This window comes from Lemur catta, chromosome 8 (assembly GCF_020740605.2).
Source record: "Lemur catta isolate mLemCat1 chromosome 8, mLemCat1.pri, whole genome shotgun sequence".
Lineage (NCBI taxonomy): Eukaryota > Metazoa > Chordata > Mammalia > Primates > Lemuridae > Lemur > Lemur catta.
This window is the reverse complement of record NC_059135.1, coordinates 24073452-24100733: the sequence shown is the minus strand read 5'-3', so window position 1 is coordinate 24100733 and position 27282 is coordinate 24073452. Positions and strand designations below refer to the sequence as shown.

The window sequence follows — 27282 nt, the reverse complement described above, 5'->3', positions numbered from 1 at the left end:
AATCATGTGTTCCTCACTGGCGTTTCAGGACTTGGAGAGCTGCAGACTCCGTCTGGATCCTGAGTTGGACCGCCACAGATACGAGAGGAAGATCAGCTTTGCTGGGGTTTTGGATGAAAACGAAGACTCAAAAGATTCTCTCCACAGCAGCAGCCACACCCTCAAATCAGATGCAGGTGTTGAGGAGAAGAAAGGTATGGAAAAACAAGGATTATTTCATGTTTCAGGGTTTCTCATAAGATATTGGGTCTGGGATCTTAACTAGAAAATTGTGTGCCCCAAATTTTGGCTCCATGTAATACTGAAGGTGTAGGCTCAGTGACATAGGAAACCACACGAGTTAGAGGTTCGATTCTGCAGTCAGAGAGGCCTGGCTTCTAGTCCAGCTCAGCAACTCTCCACAGCCCATTGCATCTAAGGTGCTGTGAGCTGTAAGATGAACCATCATTATAAGAAAGGAAAACCCCTCCCAATTCAATTCTTAGGCAATAATTTCTTATTACTTAGCTTGTATTTTATTCTTGTTGAAAGAGGACTTTCAGATTTAATTAGATATAGATCTTTATTATTTTTATATATCATTCTTGTGCAACCAAAAATATACAAATAAAATAAACTGGTTAAAGTTTTTCTAAACCATCTTCAATTCAGAGTTCAAATTTCTTTTTTTTTTTTTGAGACAGAGTCTCACTCTGTTGCTCAGGCTAGAGTGCCGTGGCGTCAGCCTAGCTCACAGCAACCTCAAACTCCTGGGCTTAAGCAATCCTACTGCCTCAGCCTCCCGAGTAGCTGGGACTACAGGCATGTGCCACCATGCCCAGCTAATTTTTTCTATATATATATTTTTAGTTGTTCATATAATTTCTTTCTATTTTTAGTAGAGATGGAGGTCTCACTCTTGCTCAGGGTGGTCTCGAACTCCTGAGCTCAAATGATCCACCCGCCTTGGCCTCCCAGAGTGCTAGGATTACAGGCACGAGCCACCACGCCCGGCCCAGAGTTCAAATTTCTTAATCACTTTTCAACACAGACTTCTCAATGTCAATGTTTTTCTTTATGATAGTGTCCTTTATGCCATCAGAATGTTAGTGATAGATCATTTCTTAAATAGATTCATAAAAGGAGTAAAGCTATTTGTGCTAATTAAGCCAACTTGCAAATTGTATGAAGTTAGCCCACCTTCAATCTCTCTTCAGGAAACACATCTGACTTACCGTCTCACCCACTCTACCACCCCTCACTACCACTTGGCTCCTTGGGGTCAAAGACACTGGCTCCTTTCTGTATATCTTGCTGTTGGTGCTTTAGATGTTCACATGGACACAAGCAATAACAAAGGTATCACTACTGCAGTAGTGAACCTAAGATATCATCAATTGTATGACAAATCTCAATTTATTTCAGATATGTTAAAATTTGAAAAAGTTGTGCATCTTAAAATGGGTGAAATATAGTAACTCACTGTTTGGCTTTGTCCAAGTTACTTACCTGCTAAGCATAGTTTTCTTTTCTGTAAAATTGGGTTAATAACACCTACTGCATTGTAACGCTGAAAACTTTAAATCACACAATGCAAGGAAAGCATAAACTTAGGACCTGGTGAATAGTAGGTATGTAACAAATAACTATTGTCATTGTTATTTTTTATATCATGAGGTATAAATTAGAACCCACATAGAAAATCCTAACTATGAACTAAAGATTGCAAAGTTGTTTTTTTTTTTTTTTTTTTTGAGACAGAGTGTCACTTTGTTGCCCTGGCTGGAGTGAGTGCCATGGCGTCAGCCTAGCTCACAGCAACCTCAAACTCCTGGGCTCAAGCGATCCTCCTGCCTCAGCCTCCCAAGTAGCTGGGACTACAGGCATGCGCCACCGTGCCCGGCTAATTTTTTTTTTTCTATATACATTTTAGTTGGCCAGCTAATTTGTTTCTATTTTTAGTAGAGACAGGGTCTCGCTCTTGCTCAGGCTGGTCTCGAACTCCTGACCTCAAGTGATCCGCCCGCCTCGGCCTCCCAGAGTGCTAGGATTACAGGCGTGAGCCACCGCGCCCAGCCAAGATTGCAAAGTTTTAAGTTGCTTTCTAGAGTCTCCCTTAAACTGTCAGCTTCACTATCTGATTTTGCTATTTCTTAAATTCCATTGTCTTTCAATGCTTTTCTAATGAATGTAAATTAAAAGAACATTAGCACATTTTTTAAGAGTCAAAGATGATTTTATGCACTGAAGTATTTTCTAGTGTCATATAAACAATGACTCAATAAATATTGGATAACTTAGTGAATGAATGATTCTTAGAAGGAATAGCACTATATAGAGGGCTATTTCTATATAGGAATACAGAAAACACAAAGTACTTAAATTCTGGTAAGGAATGGGTATACACTGGGAAATTTTGAATATTTCAAGATCAGAATATCACATTTTAAGAGTTAATAGCTAAGAATGTTATAGGAAGGATGAGCCAAGTCCTAAGCAATTCCTGAGTATGGAAAGTATCAAATCAATATTTTTTTAAGTATGACTACTTCAGACAAGGATACCTGCATGTGATGAGAAAATTCTATCTTTTAAACAAATCCCAAAGGGATTTTAATTTAGAAGGCAGTCTTTTTCCCCCATTCAAAGTTATTTTGCTAATTACCATTTAAAGTAGTCAAATAAAAATTGTTAATACTGACATGGCTAAACTTGAGCATAGTAAATTCTATACCCGTTTAAAAATAAAATATTAATTTTTAAGGACACCATAATTTCATGATTGTTTATGTAAATTGCCTTAAATGTTCAAACACTCATATGCTTAGTATTTTTTCTCCTCACTAAATGGCTAAGTTAATATATGAAAGTTGTTTAATAAATGAAGAAAAGAAAACTGAAGCCATAAGTAAAATGAAAGCATATCCCTAAAATGTTCTTAATCAGTTGGCAAAAATCTTCCCAAAGATTCCTAAATATTCCTTAATCCACTTGACAAACTGATATTGGTGACTAAAGCCAATGTGAAAATGGGGATGATGGGGACCCTGCTAACTAAGATTATTAAAATTTTATATTGTTTGTTTTTATAAAACCTAAAAAGTAAGTTTTAGAAATAAACAACTGGAGGACAATTCAGATTTTACCAAGGAAAACTAAAGTGAAATAATCCTTAGACCTAAAAATGTATGCCTAAAATCCCCAAGCAGGGTCTGTCAAATCATTTTACCCATATTCCCAAATACAAACTAAAACTAGTATTCCAAAATACACCCACTAGTCTAATCATTCAACCCGTCTACTGAGCACCTACTGTATGCCAGGAACTAGCACAGGTTCCTAGAATACAGCAATGAACAGGAAAATTTTCTCACTTATATTTTAACTTATATTAACCAATGGTTAATAACTAATAGTTATTCACATACTAGTGAATAATATAAAATACCAGAGTTTTAAGTGGAGGTAACTGATACAAAGAAAAACAAATCAAGGTCAAAGCTGTGACCTGGACTGGGAGGGAATGAGTCAGAGAAGGGCCCCTACTGGTGACACTGAGCAGAGAACTGCGTGACATGGAGGAGCCAGTCATGCAGAGGGCTGAGGAAGGAATCTCCAAACAGAGCACAGTGAGAACAAGGCTCTGATGCAAGAATGAACTTGGAGCATTTGAAGAAGGGCAAAAGTCCAACATGGCTGCAACAGAATGAGTTGGGGGAAGCGTGGTAGGAAATGGGTCAGAACGTTATGCAAAATACAAACAGGGTCTGGTAGGTACGGTTAGAAATTAAATTCTATTTTAAGTGTGTCAGAGAGCTGTTGGAAGGTTTGACCAGAAAAGTGATATAATGTGTGTTTTTATGCATTCAAAAGATGACTTGAGCTATGGGAGTGGGGGGAGAGGCAGAGCAGTTAGGTAGCTACATTATTCCAGGGAAGAAGGGATGGGACTTTCAAAGTCCTGTTGGTATTTTGAAGTGTAGAGCCAGCGGGAGTTGCTAATGGGTACAGTGAGGGGTGAAAGAAAAGGGGGGAAAGAGGTTTTATCCAATTTAGATGAATTTGTTTCACTTGCATACTAGTTCTTGTTGTCATGGAGATAAAAGCTAAAATTCAGTGCTGTACAATCTCCACCAATGTTTTTCATGTACAATACCAAATCTGAATTCTGACTGCTGTTCCCCTTGTAAATAACCAATGCCATAATTCTGAGCCCTCATTTTTCAGTGCTATAGGATGTCTCTAATCATCTTTGGTGGTAGAACAGGTTCTCAAAATTAAATTTCTTTCGGATCACATTAATTTGAGATTATTTTGCTGCGTTCATAAGCTGAAAGGTTTCATAAAATCAGGCAAAGAATGTTAATGTATGCCTGTGTAAAAATGCAAGAATTATCTCTCTAATCTTTTTCTCTACTTCCCAATCTATTAATACTTAGACATGAAATTGTACTAGTAGTCATTAAAAATGATAATTATATTCTGTTTCAAACATATTACAGATATGTGATAAAGTCTCAACTAAGCCTAAAAATAATATTGAAAAATACACTGGGTGTTGTGCTATAATTAAAATACAGCATTATAGTTCATAGTCTTTGTGGAATTTGTCTAACTGTGTTGCAAGAAATTCCATCCAGATGTGAAACCTGATTTAATGTGTTCAGGGAGCTCCATGAGGCGTTTATTAGCTGACTAGTGATAATTTTAGTCTTCCTCAACCACAAGAGTAAATTAGAGATTAAACATTAACATTGTTCAACAAAAATTCTGCTGGGCTCCTTTATATGACATTAAAAGTATACATTTAACTAACATTTTAAAGAGTTATACAAGTTTTATCACAGTCACATATTAACTCTCCTGTGGGTAGGAAACCAGAAACAAAATGCAAACTTTCTGATTGGGACTTTTAAAGATAATAACTGTGCCTTAAACAATTAGTAAGAAATTGTGTTCACCCCATAAGAAGGTAAGCTTACAAAACTGGCCCCTTCCTGATAATGGATTTTAAGCCCTGAAATTTTATTTATCCCATCCTTATAAAATCAATGTGTGACAACACCAAATCTTTGATGAAAAGGAAGGAGGTATGTATATGACTATGGGAAATAAAAATGTATTTGATTTTTTTAAAAAAATAGCTTTCAAGTTTAAACGTGTTTCTTTTACTCTTTTATTTTCCTTACTGATCACTGTTTCTTCCAGAACACAAAAGATGAATAATGCATGTTCTTCTTGGTACACATACACTGTAAGGTTGGCTCAGGGTGTTGCAACATTTCGACTCACATCTCACCCAGCCTTTTGACTGAGAGAAGGATGCTATGAAATCACTAGGTGCATTGAAAATGGAACCATTTCACACTCATGCTCACCCAAAGCACCCCAATGAAAACAGATCCTTTAGTGCCTTTGCTGAGGAGCAGAGCGGAACCCACTGCTGACTGTTGGAGAGAGAAGCGCCTCTTGTTTTTATTTTTTAATGAGGTATTCCAAAATGAAGGGGTTTACATGACAGCTCTCAGAATTCTGTAAGTCCCATTTCAAGAGAAAAACAAAAACAGACGGTTTGTGGTTCTACTGAATCAAGTAATCACATGATCCAAATGTCCTAACAGTCCTAGCTGCTGCTGGTGCAAGGGCACACTCATGCTTGTGAACCCTGGGCCGGAAAGAGAGCAGGTTGTTCCCAGCCCCGATGAGCTTGTGTCTAAGAAAGAAGCTGCTCCAGCCCTTCCTGGCGGCCCCAGCCTCCTGCCTGCCTCACAAAACCTGCACAACTGAGGGCTCGGGAGGAGCCTCTTACCCAGAACTGCTGCTTATTCAGGCCAACAGAGAGGAGGCTGATCAGGGACAAGTCGGGGAGAGCTTGAATATAACACTGGCTGGGGAAAACTAAAGGGGAAAAAGCCCTATTTTATTCTTTTAATACAGTTCCCAGCAGGAAGATCAGGATAGGAGGTTCTCGCCTGCTCCAGATTAAAGGAACCCGCAGTTTCCAGGTGAAGAAGGGGGGTTCCTTGTCCAGCATTCGCCGGGTCGGCAGCTTAAAGAGCAGCAAGTTATCACGGCAGGACTCAGAGTCTGAGGCTGAGGAGCTGCAGCTGTCCCAGAGCAGGGACACTGTCACTGACCTAGGTAACATAGAGGAGTGGGGTGTGCAGGGACGTGGGGGGTAGGAAGACAGGGCTCAAGTCCTGAAACAACCTGAAGTCCATTTCCTTACACATAAATAGACGGAGGGCAGAGCCATAGGTCAGACAACTCATTCAGCCAGAAAACCGTACTACCCTCTAGAGTCACCGGTCACCCTCTAGAGCGAGGCTGCTCAAGCCTTAACGTGCATATGGGTCACCTGGGAGTCTTGTTGAAATGCAGATTCAGATTCAGCAGATCTGGGGTGGGGATCTGAGATTCTACATTTTCAACAAGCTTCCTGGGTGAAGCTGATGCTGCTGATTCAAAGACCATGCTTTGAGCAGCGAGTACATAGCATACACGTTAGGGAAAGAAAACTCTTTAAAGACAGATCATTTTTTAAAATCCGTATTTTCTGATGAGGACCTTCTAAGTCAAATGTAGAAATTCCCTTGGAGTTGGCTCTCTATATTTTAAAGTCTCTATATAACAGTAAAAACAACCAAAATGTCAGAGAGGAAAGATTGTCTTGACCTGACAATTAGTGATTTTCATTTCACTTCTCAGGATTTGTTTTCTCTAACTATCCTGTGGGAATAATTCTATTTACTTCTTGCCTACTCTGTGGGAATGTTCTACAGATAAATTAGGAAATGGTTATAAAATGTGTTAAACACCTAAGAATGAACTGTATGTACAAGGAAAGCATTAGAGTTGTAGGTTGTCACTATAGGATCCAAAGAGACTCCAAATCCCAAAATACGTTAGTCCGAAATATTGGCCCTGATTAGCATCTTAATAGACAAGAAAAAGATTAAGTAGGCATGTAGGTAGAGCTCACCAGCTGCCTAGCATTAATGATTAGGTAAAAGTTGAAGCATATTCCCTTTGCCATCCAGTCTCTATATGAAAAGCAAAATAGAAAGCTGTCCTTTCTAGGTAGGTAGTTTCAAAAGTCAGTAATAAATGTGGATAAATTATTGATTGAGTCTACTGAAATAGAAGCTGAGTACATTTAATCAAAGAAAGTTTAAAATAGGAAACGTTTCTACGTCCACCCACCCTCGCCTTTGAAAATAGCTAATTTATGCATGACTTAAGATTCAGCTTATTTTTTAAGGAGGCAATTAAAAAAATCCTATGCCATCTTTTGTTACAGGTCTGAAGCTGTAACATTATCATCAGTTAGTTTGGGGGAAAAAGTATTGTCGTTAATTATTTGAATTGATCAAATTATTCTGACCAGTTGAGTCAAAATAGCCAGCCTAGAGACATTGTTTTGTCATTAAAAAGACCCATAAAAGCTTTTAGATTCAAGGGAAAACCATGTTGTATAGTATAATAAGTAGTGAGCTGTTGAGAGATGTCTCCTTCATACTTTCCCAGAGAAAGGAGTTTGGACACGGGAGTTGTCCACAACTGGACATAATTGCTTCCAAATTCCCTGAGTTTTTCTGAGACACCTGCACACTTTTGAAATAGCTCTGATAGAAAAGTCTGGTTGCTAGAGCAATAGCAGTAGCTGCAGTCACAGCAACAGTGGAGACAGCAGCGCAGTGCGAGGCCACTGCAGATGGGTTGGGGTCCCTACTTAACTACACCTGCGAGGTCTGGTCATTCTGGAATGTATTTGGGCACACTCAACCAGTAACTGGCTTATCTCAGCAATTCAAGGACTTGACTCTGTTTTTGTTTTTTTTTCTCTGCTCCCATCTCTCAAAATGGAAGCCACCATAACAGAGATCATAAATGTCTTTGAAATTGCCAGTTCAGCTGGTGGTGAAGGAAACAGCTCCTATTAATACTCCGCCAACAAAGTCAGTGTTATGCCCTGTAATCTACTGGGTCATGGTAGTCTGCCCTAGGATTCAAAAGCATGGACAACTATGCCATACCAGTATGCTCTCAAGGGAGACCAAACATTGAAACCTTTCATGTTATTTTTCTTTTGAAGAAGGGAGTCCTTGGAGTGCAAGTGAGCCCAGCATTGAGCCAGAAGGAATGAGTAATGCCGGCACTGAGGAAAATTACCACAGAAACATGTCATGGCTTCACGTAAGTAGGAATCTCAGAAAGAGCCCTGAGATCAATTTCTTTTGGCATTAGGGAAGATCCACAGAGGGAGGACAAAACATTACTTTAAACCATCAATCCAATTTTGCCTCCAGGAGAAAGCAGAGGCTTATATTTTTAGCTGAGTCTTTCAACACTCTTTAGGATTGGTGTTGTGCTGGATTGTATTCATTTAAGCTTAACTAAGACAAAGGTCTTCTGTTATGGCTGGGTCATGGGTCACCATAAGCCAGGGAAAACCATGAGGGATCAGGCCGACTTGGTGGTCAAGATAACCTGAGTGGCACAATCGGGGCATCGCCATCAGTTTTTATACAGGTTACCACAAGTGCTGAGAGCAAGATCATGGTGTCAGTCTTGGGTATATATTAGATCAAGTTGTAAATCAGGACAAGGATATTCTAAGATGATGAAGGTCACACCTCAAAGGGCTATCCAAAGGGCATAGGCAGGAAGGGATCCCAGGGAAACTTCGGGCATACGTTGGAGTTCAAGGTTGGAGCTGGGTGTGAAGAAAGAAGAAAGAGAAAGGTAAGGAAGCATACATAATCTGAGATATACAATTGGCAGGGTACTCCAGCGCCATTATTGTCATAGATGCGCTCTCTTGCCATTCACCCTGAACTTAATCTAACTTCCTGGCAGGGTGAGGTAAGGGCTAGCTGTTGGATCGTAGTCCTCAGAGTATACAGTGCTGCGCCTTCAGTGTGGAAGTAGTCACCGGAATTGCCCGATTTTAGGAATCTCTGAGGCAGCTGTTTTTAAAGTAACCTTTTTAGTGAAGTCTAACCTACACGTTGAAAAACATACCTAACCTGTATGTACAGCTCAGTGAATTTTTACAAAGTAAACACACCTGGGTAACCCTTGCCAGACTAAGAAAAATATTATCAACACCTTAGAAACCATACACAGGTCTTCTGTAGTCACTACTCTCTCCTACAGTAACCACCGTGCTACCCTCTAACACCATACATTAGTTTTGTCTGTTTATGAAATGCATAGAATTGGTATTATACTCTATCTACTCCACTGTGTCTGGGTCGTTTTGCTCATATAAATGTTAAGCTCTCCAACTTTGTTTTTCTTCTTCTTCTTCAGGATGGTTTGGTCTGTTATTGGCTGGATTCATTTTCATTAGAATCACCTTGTCAATTTCCATTAAGAAAAACTTCCAAATCAGCCTTACATTTAATATATAAGTGAATTAAAACTGAGGAGTTAAAATCTTTATGATATTGAGTCTTCCAATGTCTATAATTGTCTATCCCTCCATTTATGTCCCTCCATTTATTTGGAGCCTCTTATATTTCCCTCAATAATACTTTTTAGATTTCTGTGGAGTGTTCCACACATAAACACTCTGGAAGTGTTTATATAAGAGCAGTGTTATTTCTTCTTTAAATATTTGGAAGAAATCACTGGTGAATATTTTTAGACCCAAAAATTTCTTTGTAGGAGGGTTTTAAATTATAGGGTTGATTTATGTAATACAGTTAAGACCACTCAGATTTTCTATTTCTTCTGGGAGCAGTTTAGGTAAATTGATATTTTTTCCTATGAATTTTTTCCTTTAATCTGAATATTCACATATATTAACAAAGATTATTTATAATATTCTCTTAAGATTATTTTAAATTCTTTAGGATTTACACTGATGTGCCTTTATCAATTCTGATATTGATAGGTTGTCTTCTCCTTTTTCTTTTTCTTTTTCTTTTTTTTTTTTTTGGATCAGTCTTGCTAGGAGTTTGTCAATTTTATTTATCTTTTCGAAGAACCAGATTTTGGTTTTGTCATTTTTGGAATGTTGAATTTTTGTTTCATTAATTTCTGCTATTGTCTTTACTAATTCCTTCTACTTTTTTGAGTTTAATTTGTTTTTCTTTCCTTAATTTGTTGACATGAATATTTAGCTGGAAAAATGTGTATATATATGGTTTTAAGTTCAGAATCTTCATTTCAAAATGTTTGGAAACCATACACTCCACGATAATTGTTTTAAGTTTTCAAAGATCTGTTAACTTTTTATTGTTTCAAAGAGATCTTTCCATCAAGTATGAATGGAGGGAAAACAAAAGGCCAATGGACAAAGGCTTGTAACTCTTTGTTCTCCTGTGGAAATTATTGCATCACTGTGGTTTCAAGTCCCATCAAGGGAAGCTGACATTCTTGACTTTCCATTTTCCACCCCACAGAAATGTTCAGTTTGTCTGTACCCTGATTGCCTGGCTGAGTCTCAGGGGTGTTTGTATTGCAGGTCATGATCTTGCTGTGCAATCAGCAAAGTTTCATCTGTACTCACATTGACTACTGCCACCCCCACTGCTACCTGCACCACAGCCGTTCCTGTGCCCGGCTGGTCAGGGCCATCAAGCTGCTCTATGGAGACAGCGTGGACTCCCTCCGAGAGAGCAGCAGCATCAGCCACGTGGCTCTCCGCGGCAAGAAACAGAAAGAAGTAAGTAAACGATCATTGGATAATATACCAATAATAGGGAAAATGATGTCCTCACAATCTCTCCTCTGGAAATAAAAAAATTTTCAGACAACTACAATTGTATAAGCCAGGCTACCGGTTTGTGTGGTTCTGAACAAAGGAAGAAGATGAGTACAAGAAAAACAAATGCTTTCCCTGGTTGTGTCTTATTTCTGTAAATAAATGTGAATGCATAGGGGTGGTTGTGATGAGTAAGTTATTGTGGGAGGCAGAATAATGCCTCCCCCACAAAGACATTCACATCCTAACCCCTGAAACCTGTGAATGTGTGACCTCACACGGCAGAAGAGACTTTGCAGATGTGATCAAGGCTTTTACGATGGGGACGTTATCTGGATTATCCTGGTGTACTCAATGTAATCACAAGGGTCCTTATAATTTTTTCTTTTTTTACAAAAAGGAGTCAGGAAAGTCAAGGGCAGAGGAAGGAGATGTACTGACAGAAGCAGAGGTCAGAGTTATGCAGGGCCATGAGCCAAGGAATACAGGCAGCCTGTAGAAGCTAGAAAAGACAAGGAAATGGATTCTCCCCTAGAGCCTCCTGAAGGATCCCAGCCCTGCCAAGCATTTAGACTTCTGACCTCCAGAATTGTAAGATAATAAATTTGTGTTGTTTTAAGCCACAAGGGTTGTGGTAATTTGTTACAGCAGCAATAGGAAACTAATACAATTATGTATTAAGAAACAAGCAACGAATGGCCCAACAGGTCACAAATAACAGAGTCAGTTAGAAACTCTTGTATTTCCCAAGCCTTCAGCTGCACTTCCCTGACAACTACCCAGCTGCCCCTGAACAGGCGTGATAGCCAGGACACCCAGCTGAAGGCTGTGGGCTGCCCCTGCAGCTGCTTTTCCCAAGTGGTTTTGCAAAGAGATTTTTATATAACACCTATTCATTTCAACAAGCATTCATTGTGTGCCTGCCGTTGGCACAATAGTAGGCCAGATAGTCTATTAAAAAAAAAAAACTAAGAAGGAGCAGAGAATATTTCTACTGAGGAGTTTGCAAGCCAGATTTGGGCTTAGGGTAGGGGGCAGGCAATAATATATACATCAAACAACTAGAGAATATGAGCAGTAACAGCAAAAACGTACGGTTGAGTTGTGTGGCAATTTGTAAAGCTCTAGCACTTACAAAGGGATTTTTTCAATTACAACTTTTTTATTATGAAAGCAATATATGTTCATTAAAGAAAATTCGGATAATACAAAAGATCCTAAAGAAAAAAAAATTGTGTATCTCATCAGTGTACTAGTTCCCCTTCTAGGATATAATCTCTTAGTATTTTTTCTAAGCATATGTGTGTATAAGGTAGGTATATATCTTTGACAAAGTGCTTTTTGACTCTTACAAACCTTTGCAACAGATATTTATCTGCCTATTTTATAGGTGAAAAAATTGAAGCTCAGAAAGATGTGCTTGTCTGTTATTCACATCTATAACATATTCACCTGGACTTTAACCTAGCAATATGGAATATCAAAGTTAGGGCTTTATTAACTAGACTCAGGGAATGAAGGTGAGGAATGTATCAATGTGGGTTACAAATAAAATGCATAAACTGCTAAATGATGATGTAAAAAGAAAAGATGTGTATATGTTCGTGTGTATGCATATATACATTATATATCAAACATAAATGACATTGCATTAAAAAAAAACCTATTTTCATTTGTGTAAGTTCTCTCTTTATATAAAAACTGTCTTTTGGAGAAAACCATATATGCTGAAAGCTGCAAAAATACATGAGTCTACATTAATGTTCATTGTTCTTTATACACACTACAAAATTTCTTACTGCTGTACCTTTGCTTGAAGTATACCTTCCTCTCTAATCCATACATAGCCAAACCCAAACATTCCTTTTCTTTTTTTTTTTTTTTTTAATTTTTTTTTTTTGAGACAGAGTCTCACTCTGTCATCCCAGTTAGAGTACAGTGACATCATCATAGCTCACTACAACCTCAAACTCCAGGACTCAAGCGATCCTCCTGCCTCAGCCTCCCAAGTAGCTGGGGCTGCAGGCACATGCCACTATGCCCAGCTAATTTTTCTGTTTTTTGTAGAGATGGGGTCTAGCTCTTGCTCAAGCTAGTCTCAAACTCCTGACCTCAAGCATTCCTCCTGCCTCCACCTCCCAAAGTGCTAGGATTACAGGCATGAACCACTGTGCCCGGCCTCCAAACATTCTTTAAGATCCAACTCAAATGCCATCTCCTCACTGAAATCTTTTTTGATCCCTCAGGTATTAAGCACAGGGAATACAGCAGGTGAATGATAAATGTAATTTTCCTTCCTTCCTTCTTTGCCTAAATTATAATGGCATTTTTTTTGTGCTTTTCTCATTCTTCATTCAATCAATTAATTATTCACTCATTCTTTCATACATTCATACATACATACATACATACATACATTCATCTATTCAATGAACTTTTAAAGAATCTAGGGACCTAACTCATACTTTGTGCTGGGCATAATAATGGGCAAAAGAGATATGGTCCCTGCCTTCATATGATACACACGATCTAGTCTTAAGAGTCAGGCATTAATCAAATAACCTCCCAACTTGATGTAAAATCGCAACAGCAATAAGTGCAACAAAGGAGAGGCACGCTATACCAAAAGTTTATGAATGAGGCTTTGAAATTATGGGGTAAAATAAAAGACAATGTTTCCAATAAAGTGACAGGTGATCTTTGACTGAAGAATGCACAGATATTAATTGGATAGAGAATTTTCCAACCAGAGAGAAGAGGTGAGTGTGAAGGACCATGGCTGGAGCACAGAGGACTGTGGAGCATGAGGGGCTGCACAGGCAGATAGAGACCAGACCCTGTGGGGCCATGGGAAGGCCTTTATTCTGTCCTATGGAGTAGGGGCAATCATGCTCTGCCACTTAATTTTAAACTCTTTGAGAACTGAGGAGGTCTTCCACATTTTGTATCCTGTGTGATACTCTAACAGATCACTCACTTATAGCAGAAGAACAATAAATATTGAATAAGTGAGTAGAACCATAGCCTTAGAGTGTTTCATGAGTACCCTCCACTCTAGCTCAACCACCAGGACACTGGCCCGAGGCAGCAGAAGAGGCTAAGCAACCTTCTGTTGTTGCTTACATTTCTGCCAGGGAAAGGGAAAGTGAAGTAAGAATAAGTGCCTTCTAACCTTAACACATTGAAATTAGTCATTCAGGAGGTGAGCTGAAAAGATATATTGAATCTTCTGTGATAAACATTTTATTTCCAAAATGCTAGCCTCCTGCTGAAGCTCTTTTTATCTCTCATGATGTTTTTCACTTGCCTGTTGTGAATCTGTCACCTAAATGAACAATGCTCACATTTCCAGATCCAAAATGAAAATAGAGTGGGAAATAAATCAAGAATAAAAGCAGCGTTCTGATTAGAATCAAGTCTTATGAGCAATTGGTATTTCATACCTGTTTTTTTAAATTGGTTTTTATGGCAGAATATATTTGTGGCAGCCAGTACATTTTGTAACCATCTAACTCTGATCAATCTGCTAATCTACATTTCAATGCTCAGGAACTCACTGTACATGCTGTTAAGTCTATATTAGTGCACTTCCAAACTTGAGGGTTTTTTTTTAATAAACTATCATTCTATATGTATATTTCATTTTTACCAAGGAATTCTGATACTCTTCTTCTGTCCGTACTTTGTCCAAAGCCATGCTCTAAATAAAATAAATGTACAATTAATGCTTACTGATGAAAAAAGTAGTAGACAAAACAATTTTTTTTCTTTCAACCAAAATGGAGAGGGGGATAAATGGTGATACATCCCCCTAGAAAGACAGGACACCGTGTGGGTAAACTTTGTAAAGCCAATGCAAATGGCAAGAGGTCAACCGATTTATTGCAAAATTAGTATTTTTTTCTAAAGCTATCTATGAACAATGATATTGTGAGGCCAAGACCAGGCCCCAGGTCTTGATTTCATAGGCCAGAATGACTCCCCATGTAACACACATACTTTATGTGCCAAAGATGTATGAGGCACAAAGAGTCTAGGTTACCTTCAGGAAAATATTACACTTCAGTTGGCATAATGTTCTTCTCAGAAAGATGAGGAAATCTATTTCTCAGCCAGTAGGCTGACTTCAACATTCCCCAATTTTGAATATCTTATTATTTCTACAGTGTATCACCCTTCGTGCATGTATCTGCTTTTCTACTTATCTTGACTTTCATTCGTTTGCATGTTTGTCATCTGCCTCTCCTAGTAAGATACACTTTCCAGGAGGACAAGCATCGTGGATGTTTTTCTCCTAAGCATATCTCCAGACGTTAGCCCAGTTCCTGGCATGTGGTTAACCTAAAAAATATTCTTGAATCACTAAATTAATACATAAAATTTTTATTTACAATAAGTGTTATTCTCCTCTAGCCAATAATCTTTTGTCATAAGGAACAGAAACCCATTCCAATTTGTTCAGATAATGAGGGAGTTTCTTCAAAGGATATAGTGGAATCCCATGAAACCAAGGACAGAAAGGGAAACAGCCAAGCCTCAAGGGAATGAGAACTAAAGCTGCTGTCCTCCTCAGGAGGACATGGTCTCTTATCTCTGCTTCTTTTTGCATCATCTTCATCTGCTCATGCACCTCTGTCTCCTGACCAGCTCCTATTGCTTTATTGATCTTCTACTTAGACTAAAAATCTCAGAGTGGCATCATTATTTCTCAGCCTAGCAACCATCACTAAATGATTCAGACTCTGTGTCTCTTAATTCCCTAGGACAGGAATTTGATGGGGCCACCTCCTCCTCTTTTTGGGCAAAACACCATAAGTGATAAATCCTTAGCCAGTCAAAGAGTTGGTTTTGCATTGCAAATCTAATCAGTAGTGGTCAGGATGAGGAGCGAAGTCATAGAGTCAACTCTGATGGATTTTCTTAAGACATACACATAGAAGAAAATGACAGTAGTCCAAGTTCTACACCATCCTGTAGCAAGCATTCCCCAGTATCCCTGCCAGATCTTGGGGCTGTGTAACTGCTTCCCATGGACCACAGCTCCCGCTGGCAGAACCACCTCGACAATGTACGACTTAATCTATTAATGATAAACTCTGTCCTTTGGTCTTGGGTTTGTAGTCTTGAGTTTCTCTGCAGGTCCCTGTTTGATATTTAATTTCAAACATCAAGCATCTCACAGACCGGGGAAATCTCTAACTTTTCAAAGAACCATTAATAGATGCCTTTGGAACTAGCTTCCTACTCTATCCAGTTCCTGTATCTCTTCTATACAAGTTTTACATCAAATCACTAATGCAAAAAGCAGCTAATTATAGGTTTGTCAGTTTGCGCTAGGGGTCACACCAGTAAAGGGACTTTAGAGCCTTCATACAGTATATCCAAGTTCCCATCATATAAGTACCATCTATGATATCTATCTTCCAAGACTGATCAAGTCATTCAGAAAGAATTGCTAGCCTAACACCCTGATGCAAAAGCCCTTCCAACTCCCTTCTCTTTCCACCAAAACAAGCACCCTAAGTATCATGAGCACACCGGAACACACCAAGCTTCCTAAGGAAACATGGCAGGATATTAAATATTTGAGTATATATAAACATATAATGAGTATGACCCGGGAAAATACTCATTATAAAATCATAGTGAAATGAATTATTTAAAATTGTGTGCCACATACATAGCATTATCACAGCTGTGCTAAGATGCAGAGGAAAAAAGGGCTAAAAGAAACCAAATAATGGCTATCATTGGGTTTGGGATTATTGAAATTTGTGTTTTCTTTACAGTTTTTCTGTCTTTTTCAGACATCTTGCAATGTGAATGTGGTGTTTTATAAATAGAAAGAATAAAAGCAGAGGCATGCCAATTTTTAAATATCTTGACTCTTTTTGAAAGGAAGTCAGATACACCCCTACATTTATATGGAAAAATATTACTGTATATGATTTTAGAACAGTTTTCAAGTTATATAAAATAGGCATGCTATTTATGCTATATATTGTTTTTAATTCACAGGGGAAAAAAACAGTGCAGTAGTTCTCTCCCCAAATGATAATGTGTTCCCGATTATGTGCCTCCCTGATTTTTTCCTTAGAAAACACAGCAAGAGCTCTGAATCACTTGTTTCCAAATAGGTTCATTTAAAAAGTTGGTTTCATACCAGTCGCATAATAGATGCATTATCCTGGGTCTTTTTGTCAGAGTTTCGAAAGTCTTTCTTGGAACATGCATGCACTTTCAAATTTGCCTTTTCTTTCAAAATATCTTCATCTGTAACACTATGAAGCTCTGTTCAAGAATTCTTAAGGAGTTTGCTTTTTCCCCTTGGCTAGAGGGAGAAAGTGTTTCATTGACATGACACTGGAAAAACAAATGAGCATTTATTCTGTGAGAGGAGGATTCCTTCTTTGCACAGCCTGGAGTGCAAAAATAGGAGGAACTAGGACTCAGGATAAATAAACAAGGGCCTGTCCCCATCAGGACTGATCCATCTCCCGGTTGCTCTGTTCACTCCATTCCTTGGCATTTAGGGAGTTAGAGGAAGCAATTGCATTATCTATGCTCGTGCAGATGAATCACGGGCTATTCTGGACCCTGGGTGAGGAAACAGTTTGTAAAAAGAGCTGCTGTCTTCTATAGACAAGTATCCTTTTTTAAAGAAATCATTTTACCTGTACAACTCAGGCCCTGATGATGGATGCTATGAACTCATATTATACTTTCTTGACAAGTTTTTTCTTTGCCCTTTAACATTCTAACATTTCTCTACAAAATATTTTCTTTCTTCCATGAGCAAATAGTCCCACTTCTAGCATCCAACCTTATGAAGGAAATATTAAATAGAATGGATTTTATCTGACTCGATATTTTAAAAGATTTGTATTTTTAACAGCTTGATGGACTATAACTACCCCCGAAATGGAAATTAGGAAATCTTTGTCCTTTCCTTATTCTGCTAATAATTAGTTTTGCAACTTGGTCAAGTTATTCCACCTCTTTGGATCCCAGTTTCCTCAAAGGTAAAAGAGGAGCTTGCTACTAAATATCTCTAAGCTTCATTTTCACTACAAAATTAACTGCTTTTATAAATTTCAGGAAACATGGGCCCACAAAAAGGCCTTAAGTTATTCCTTCCGTTAGAAGATTGTTGTCTGGAGAATTTGGGGAAAATATAGCACTATTGGTTTTTGAGAAAGCACAACACTCATCACATATCTCATGTCCTTTTCAGTGCTCAGATAAGTCATGCCTGAGGACACCTTCTCTAAAGAAGAGAGTTTCGGACGCCAACCTGGAAGGGAAAAAGGATTCCGGAATGCTAAAGTACATCAGACTTCAGGTATTTCACTTGGATCAGAAGCATTGGTGAAACATTAACAGGGAAGGGACTCCAGACAACCTGTTTTCTAGTATTTAGGACACATAATAGTTGGCACAGTGTTGGCATAAAGCCCCTTTAATTGGTGAGCAAGAGTGCCACCAAGTGTGCAAGGAAAAAAATCCCTTCTTGCTAGAGAGCCAGCTTCCACAGACTAGGGGAGTTTGCCTGAAACCGCACCTCTCCCCACTCTCCCCATTGCAGTGGAGCTAATTTCCCGCCAGTGTGTGATGGCAACACCTGTGGGTTTTGGAACGCGACAGTCTGGGTTTGTATCCCATGTCTGCTGCTCTGGTTGTGGGACCTTGGGCAAGTTATTTCATTTTTCTTGGTCTTAGTTACCTTATCCATCAAGTGGGGATTTTAACACTAGACCTATCCCAAAGGTACTGCATGGATTAAATAAGACAATACATTAACCTATTTATCCAGTGCTTGACACATGATTATATTGCTATTACAACCTAAGCTCTAAATCATAATACCTTCCCCCCCAAAAAAATTATTTATGTTTTTCTGGAATATCTTTAAAATGATGACTTATCCAGAACCTACATTTGTCACCTAAATTATCTGAAACAAAGGATTAAGTGGGATTTTGTGGGCTAATATGGAGCAATAACCACAAACAATGTATAATGTGTTTCAAAGGGAAATGCCATCCAAGTTCACACTGGCTTGGAAAGCTAACTTTTTAAATGGACTCTCCTATCAATTAGAGACTGCTTGTAGTTTTCAGTGGAAATCCACTAATAGAAAGGAAAATAAGATCCTTTAAAAATCCTTCAAATCTTTTAATACAGAGATGTATTCGCTGGGTCATTCTTTATTAATAGAGTTGTACTCGTTCTATAGTTTATTTCTTGGGGGGAGGGTTGCAAAGCAGTTTTGTGGTGAAAACATTTTAAAATTAATATGATTTTTTCCTAATTGTGCTTCAGCTAATAAGGTGTAAAGCTTATCATACACCATGTCAGCTAAATATGCTCTCATTTTAGAAAGTATTTTAAGGTCATTTAAGAAAAGCAGCAAGAGGGGCATGGTGTTTAAGTTTTAAGAGGAATATAATAATCTGTCTTAAGTGATTTTAAAACATAATTTCCATCTTTGCCCAGGTGATGAGCTTGTCGCCTGCCCCCTTATCTCTGTTAATCAAGGCAGCACCGATTCTGACGGAGGAGATGTACGGAGACATCCAGCCAGCTGCCTGGGAGCTCCTGCTCAGCATGGATGAGCACATGGCAGGGGCAGCAGGTAAAAAAGACCACCTGGACCCTGCGCCTGCTGCCACTGCCACTCCTGATCCCAGTGTTCAAATAAGAGAGGGGTGCATTCGTTCTATTTTTGCTCCTGGGTCAGATTGATAACAATTGCTAGAACTCTAAGCAGAGCTGTGTGCTATAGGAAAATAGACCCATGTTTTGTGTGCTCTTTTCCAAATTCACTGTGTGGTTTGCACAAGAACAGTATTTGTTTCTGTCAGGGTGTTATCAAATTATAGAGAATGACTTGCCCCAGAACCTACATTTTCAAAAAAAATAAAATTCTTGTTGTATCTTAATCTCCTATATTTACTATGAAGCACCATTGTTAACTTTATTAAATCTTATGTGGATAGTGTTCTGTGTTCAAATTACAGTATCAAAACAAATTTGTTACAATTTTAAGTGACTTGTCCAAGGTCACATAGCTAATCAGTGGTAGATGCAAAAGTGTGCTTTTCATTTTTTGACACTTTTTGTACAGATCCTTTTTTTCTATACTTATTTTAATTTCAAAATGTACATGGTAAAATTCAAATGGTACAAAAGTCTGTGAGGTTAAAATTATCACCCTCTTTCCTGTGATCCCCCATTCCCTTCCCTAGAGGCAACAATTTTTAAGTTTCTCAGGAATCTGCTAGGCCACACTGCGCATATCTATGTATGTGTGTATGCATATATTGCATGTTTTCCTTTCACACAAATGGACATACTGCAATTTGCATTTTTTTCATGTATATCTAGAAGACTATTTTTAACATCAGTTTATAGTTTTGCCTCTCTCTTTTTGATGGCTACAAAATATTCCATTGAATGAACAGATGCCTTAATTTATTTAATGAAGACCTATTAATGAAAATTTAGGTTGATTCTAGCCTTTCACTTTTTTATACCATACTGCAACAAATATCTTTGTTCGCATTAAAGCTCAGGTTTTTGCTTCTCTACCACATGCTTCTCAGAGACAGCTGTGAAAGTTCAGGGAAGGGCTCCCCCAATATGGGACAGGCACAGAAACGTCCATGAAAAATATAAATAGGTGGACTGGGCTTTAAAAACACCAAATAGTTAGCCTAGCAGGGAAAATGGTGTGTGTAAAACTGTGTGGATGTGGAAATGCATTGGGCTTATTTGTGTGGCCTGTGGAGACTGATCTGATGACTGCAGTAGCTTTTGCAGAAGGGTCACCAGAGAGGTGAGTGGGGCTCAGATTGTAACAGACCTTGAATGACAGGCTTATGAGTGTGGACTTTCCACTGAACTGTGGAAACCACTCATGGGTTCTGAACCAAACAGTAATGTTGTATACAGAGTGTGAATTATTACCAAGTTTCATATGGCAGCAATGAGCATAATAGCTTGGTTTTAGAAATAGTGATTGTGGGGGTGGGGGGTAGGGAGGATGAAGAGCGGTTGGTTAATGGGCACAAACATTCAGGAATGGAATAAGGTCTAATGTTCAACAGCACAGTGGAGTGACTAAACAGCAACGTATTGTATACTTCAAAGTAGCTAGAAGAGGGGATTTGAAACGTTCCCAGAACACAGAATGATAAATACTAGTAGTATGGATACCGTAAATACCCTGACTTGATCATTACACATTCTATGCATGTAACAAAATAGCACATATACTCCATAAATATGGACAAATATTATATACAAATTTATGAAATATATTTTAAAATTAAAAAAAAGGAATAGTGATTTTTAGATGAAGGGGAGCTGGTGATATGTCGTTGGTGATGTGACACCGAAGCTAAGGAGAAAGGCCAAAGCTGGAGGTAAACTCAGGGAATAAGTTGCTTTGCTGGCAGCTGAAGCGATGAACGTGGGCGGCATCTCGGTAGGAGAATCAGTAGGGAAGAGAGAGCTGAGGGACGACCACTGAGCCGTTGGCCTTCTCCACCTCCAGAGGACCAGAGGAAGAAGCCCAGCTGGAAAAAGTGATCAGGAAAGTAGCAGAACTCCAATAATCTCAAGCCATGGAAGCAAAAGAGAAAAGCTCTTCAAAGGGGTTGTCATAAAGGTGTTAAAAACTGAAAGGAAACGAGTGCTGTAAAAATACTGTTGAATCTGAGGATTAGCGAGCATTACAAGGAAACTCTTTCAGTAAGGATTTTAAGGCAAAACTGCAATATTTAAAGAGTGAGGATGGTGTTTAAAAGTTGAGACAGGGTATAGTATATTTTCTAAAAAAGCAAAGGAGAAAGCTGGGCTGCTTAAATATAGAATAAGGAAAAGCCTGATTAGCAAAAGCTAATGATAACAATAACTGACATTTGTTATAGAACTATATCACACACATTATCTTATTGATAAACCATTCTATAGAGGAGCAAACTTGAGTCAGAGAGTTGAAAGGACTTATCCGAGTTCACACAGCTCAAGAACCAGGAAACCAAACCCAGATCTTCTGACTGCGCGTATACACACCCTTCCCGTTACACCATGTTCCCTCTAAAATGTAAAACATACTTTAGATGTAGCACTTTTCACTTCACAAAGCACTTTCTCATATATTGTTTTATTTTATTCTAACAACAAATTTGGAGGCAAGTATTATCACGATGGAACAACAAATTTGAAGTCAGGTGTTATTATCATCGTGGCCATTGCTGTTATTATTGAGAGTTTACCAGTGAAGAAATGGAGACTAAGAGAAGTTAAGAGGCTTGCCCAAGATCACATAACGGAGAAGTATCAGAGCTAGGACTCAGCCCCAATTCCTCTAGCACAACTGCCTAAGCACGTTTCAAGGCTCTGGGAAGGACTGCAAGAGAGATTCTAGAGTATGTTGATAGAGTGTAGTTCTCTGTCCCTTTATTCATTAGCTTTATAACTTACCGTAGCACTTGACCTTTCTCTTATTGATATTTGACTCCCCCCTCCAATTTTTTTAAAATGGTATTATGACTCATGAAATCTCTTTTGGCTTCTCAATGTCTTCAGTCTCTGGGAAGGGTAGAAGTTTCTAACAGCATCTACAATGTGGATTTTGTTTTTAACACAGCTAATGTAACTGAGGTGGTTTTTAATGGACATCTTTATGTACCATCCTTGTATTATTATACGATGACTCTAGCCATTTCCTAAAAAGCATATTTCAGAATGTAATTTTCTTTTTTTTCATTTGGTTCTCCTGTCATTCACTTTTCACTGTGAGTCAAAGGAAACTTTGCTCAGGATGAATTGTTCTACTGAAATGTCATGCTGTTGCTACCATCGCACAGCTTTTGGAAGACTGGGTGGCCCAAAGAATGATGTTTGGTTTCCAGTGACTGAAACAAACTTTGTTTTTGCCAGTGCTGGTAGCCTAGTTCCATTAGTTCAGGGGTCATTTTCAGGAGATAGGAGCAGTTACCACTTCTCTCCAACATCAGGACTTAAGCAAAATTTTACAATGTGTAGCTGATGAGCTCTTGACTGTCTCTAGCCGCCATGTTCCTGCTGTGTGCGGTGAAGGTCCCCGAGGCCGTTTCGGACATGCTCATGTCAGAGTTCCACCACCCAGAGACTGTGCAAAGGCTAAACGCTGTCCTCAAGTTCCACACGCTTTGGAGGTTCCGCTATCAGGTCTGGCCTCGGATGGAGGAGGGAGCACAGCAGATTTTTAAGGTGAGGGGCACTTCTCACATGGGCATTAGATTAGTAAACCCAATCCAAGTCGTGTTTACATCCTTGAACCTCAAAGCAAGAATACATGGCCAATGATATGCTTTTTTCCCTCTCTGATTATATGAGTAAACCTAACTCATACATTGATGAATTCTTGTTTTAAAAAATTGAAATATAAAAGAATATAGAGTAAGAAATCACATCTCTATAAATCTTAAAGTCTCACTGCCATCCCCAGAGGTAAGCACATAAAAGTTTGGGGTATTATCTCCCAGACATTCTGCTGTCTATACACATACAGGAGGTTTTTGGAGGATGGGGTGATTAACACAAATAGAGGCCACTTGATTGAAAGCCTTCATTTAGCTGATCAGTAAACTGAGGCCCAGGTTCATCCTGTGCTCTATAACAGAGAATCTTGGAAAATAGCCCTTTTCTATAATGCTTGCTCATTCTGCAAGGAGTCATTTAGAGCCTTAATACTTACTAAGATTGTGCCATACTTATACTTCAGACTCATTCTACCTTTTATTTCATCTTACTCACCTCATTTCTCTGATACTGACTAACAGATCCCACCTCCCAGTATAAACTTCACCCTGCCCTCGCCGGTGCTTGGAATGCCATCCGTCCCAATGTTTGACCCTCCGTGGGTCCCTCAGTGCAGCGGAAGCGTCCAGGACCCCATTAATGAAGACCAGTCTGTAAGTAGCAGACACTTTCCTTCCCCTGTCTCCAGGATCGATGGTGTACATATAAAAGACAATAATGAATGTGTGAGGCAGTTTGTTCACTCTTGTCATGAGGATGTAGTAATAACACAGAAAATCAGCCACAAAAAGTCTTTGTTCTTATGAATGGAATAAAAAGAACTAATATCTGGTTGTGAGCATTTGCAGACCTCCAAACCAACACAGATGTGTTTTACAACCAAAGCAGCAGCTACTTACAAAGCTATTGAAAGCATTAGGCATTGATTGCTTGGCCAAAGGCAGCCGGTTTGCCTCTGTTTGTTACAAAACCAACATAGTCATCTAACCTATAGTATATAAGCTATCTGAAAGTTAAGGACATTGATACTAAAAAAATTAAGAAATGGAAGAGAGTTGGCAGCTCTTATTTCCGTGTTTGAACCTTAGTTTTTTCTTCATTTTGTTTTTCATCAGTATTATCATCACAAACATCACTCTGAGACCTCAGGTCTTATCATTGTAATATAATATGTATATTATATACATATGTATTAATAAATAATATTATGTATGTAATATAACTCAGAAGGAGTTAAGTTTAGAACACAGCCCATTTATAGACAAAAACCAAGAATATGCACCTTTGGAAAAACTGGATCTTCAAAATATGCCTTTATTACCTGTTGAATGGTATTTTTCCAAATACAAGAGTAATGTAGAGAATTTGGAAAATAAAGCAAAAATAGAAAAAGAACACATCTCTTTGTACAAATCCTCTTAAATAAATTCCTCTGGAATTTATGGCAATTAATGTAATATTAATAACTATTAATGATTTTTAACACATCTCACGAAATATTCCCAGAAAGATTGTGTCATTTTATCCTTTTACTATAGAATTGAAAAATGTCTTATTGACTAGTATTATTTTTTTGCTACTTTGCATGGTCAAAAAAAAAACAAAACCCTGTACTGTTTCTTTTATTAACACTTCTTTGAAAAGATTAGTATGAAGATATGGAATTAGTTTGAGCATTTTGGGTTATCACACATGGATTTTCTGGGCATTTATAATTTTCTTTGGAGAGCTGTTTGTTACAATACACCTATTTTATTTTAATTCTTCCATGTACAGTACCTTCATATCTAATGGTTTCTTGCCAAAGAGAAAGACACACCTGGTTCTTCTCCTGTATGTGCAGTAATTTCAGCATCTGAACCACCAACATAAGGATCTTTGATTTTTCTCCCAAAGAGGTGGTGGCTTCATGTGAGCCAGCCAAACTCTCTATCCCAAGTTCAAAATGGATCAAATCTGAAACCAAGTCCCCTGATTCTGTATCCAGTTCTCTCTCTCATTTCACAATTCTTACCTTATGCCTTATCATGATAAACCAGCTTAGCCACCTGGCTCTGAAAATGAATTTCCATGTGGCCCATCAAATTCTCTTAATTGCTGCTATGCCATTCATCATAGGAAACTTTTAGTCTTAGGTTAAGGTCTAGCATACAGGGATCTTTTACGAATGTAGCCCCTTCCGAAGAGTGATCAACATCCCCTGCCTGTCTCTAGAACCCTGTGTGACTACAGATCAACAAAGAGATGTGGAATTGCTGTTGTATGTAGACAGTACTGCAACTCAGTAGGGAAGAACTCCAGTGATTACTTCCCCACTCTGACATCACTGATTCTGTCCCCAAACCTCTTGGAACTTGTCTTGGCATAAGAATCATGATTAAGGCATGAATATAATAGCCAGTTTGCAGAGTGAATCTTCTCTTCTTTATTGTTCCTTATCCTTCACCTATAGAAGAGTGGGTTGTTCTTAATATTTTTCCATTATGCCTTGGCTCCTGGTAAACACGGGCAAATTTTACATTCAACCTTTGCAGTACTATCAGCGCTCATAATTTTCATTCGGTAACTTTGTTTTTACAAATATTGTTAAGTGTTTACAGTGTGCCACTTTTTATCTATAAACATTAAGTAGTTACAGTGTGACAGATACTTGAGCTATAACAATGAAATAAATCATGTAACTAACTGGTTCATATGAGAGATATCTCTTTCCTCCTTCTTCCCATGGTTCTGACTTTTATTAACCTTATGAAATAGAAATCTTTCTTTTAAAACCAGTTCAAAAAATTTTGGAAAGAAAAAGAATATTAAAAAATGTTATTTGCTCTTAATGTTTAAGAGTGAATCATTGGTATTTCCCCAAATCCTAAAGGTGATATAGGAGTGTTTCCAGAAATTATAGATATTTTTGAAGAATCATTCTGATTGAGTGCGAAAAAGTAACTTAGCTCTACACAACCTGGAAATTTGGTAGAAAAAGAAATGAATAAATCTTTCTAAAACTAGATTATGGATATCCTAACATTTCCTGGGGACAAACTACCAAATCTGTGCTATTTATTGGAACACTCCTTATGCCTGTGACCTCACAGAAGAATTGCTATTAAATAAATTTGCTTTCATGTCTCCACAGAAATCCTTTTCAGCCCGTGCTGTGTCCCGCTCCCATCAGAGGGCAGAACACATCTTGAAGAACTTGCAGCAGGAGGAAGAGAAGAAACGTCTTGGTAGAGAAGCCAGCCTCATCACCGCCATCCCCATCACCCAGGAGGCTTGCTACGAGCCCACCTGCACACCCAACTCAGAACCGGAAGAAGAAGGTGCCCTCCACACACGGGACTTCACGAGGGGCTGAGTCACAGGGACATAACTTGCTTTGAAATAAACATTGACAGTTTTATGTGACATGAGGTGATATGTCCCCTCCTATCTCTCTGTCACTTTTTGACACTATCCAAAGAAAGAGAAAAGTTGTTGTTTTCTAAAGTTTAGAGTTGGCCTGTTTTAAGAGGAGGGCATTAGCTGTGTTGAATGAGCCAGTCTGATAAAGGACCAAACAGTATTTGTGATTCAGGGAACAGCTGAATCCAGACTGTGTATTAAAGTAAATGTAACTAACCTTTCATTGACTACTTTCAACCATCACAAGTACAGTTTGTCGGTTGGTATCAAAAAATGATTTATGAACCATTCGCAATTCAGTGATTCTCCGCCCTGCTTTTGTGGAAAAATTGGGAGGGATTTTCTTTCTCTCTTTCTGTAGAGTTCCCCACCCCCCTTTCCTAAGTACATTCTAAATTACTTAAGCCTTATGGTCTGAGAGCAGTATCCAGTATATATACACTTGTGATGTAAGAACAACCATAGTTGTGATGACGATAACTTTTTTGTCATAAAACCAAAGTTCACATTTCCCATTTTGTTTGCCAGTAGAAGAAGTCACCAATCTGGCTTCCCGCCGACTGTCTGTGAGTCCGTCCTGCACCTCCAGCACGTCCCACAGGAATTACTCCTTCCGCCGAGGGTCAGTCTGGTCTGTGCGATCAGCCGTCAGTGCTGAAGGTGTGTCTTCTCGCAAATCTTTTCTCTACTACTTATGACTTACATGTTTTGAAACATTTTCCAGTTAATATCATTATCTCACTTCATTTACACTGTCTTCATTAAATAACTTGTTTCATGACTTGAAATTATAAAAAAATTAGATTAAGTGGCATCCTAAAAAAAATTTGTGTTGATTTAACCTAGCAATTGTCATTTTTGAGTTGGCTCTATTT

The 27282-nt window shown here is 38.5% G+C and overlaps 1 protein-coding gene across 2 annotated transcripts in view; it reads left to right on the top strand.

Moving 5' to 3' along the window:
* UNC80 (unc-80 homolog, NALCN channel complex subunit) overlaps window positions 1-27282 on the top strand; it is a 188401-nt gene that overhangs the window by 94975 nt on the left and 66144 nt on the right. The window contains exons 26-35 of one of the 2 annotated variants that reach the window (XM_045559183.1): window positions 29-194; window positions 5917-6120; window positions 8075-8175; window positions 10454-10654; window positions 17928-18035; window positions 19190-19328; window positions 22773-22954; window positions 23527-23658; window positions 26139-26325; window positions 26936-27067. In XM_045559183.1, coding sequence (XP_045415139.1) covers window positions 29-194; window positions 5917-6120; window positions 8075-8175; window positions 10454-10654; window positions 17928-18035; window positions 19190-19328; window positions 22773-22954; window positions 23527-23658; window positions 26139-26325; window positions 26936-27067 — 1552 coding nt within the window. The remainder of the gene's footprint in view (window positions 1-28; window positions 195-5916; window positions 6121-8074; window positions 8176-10453; window positions 10655-17927; window positions 18036-19189; window positions 19329-22772; window positions 22955-23526; window positions 23659-26138; window positions 26326-26935; window positions 27068-27282) is intronic. The other variant, XM_045559184.1, reaches the window with a different exon arrangement.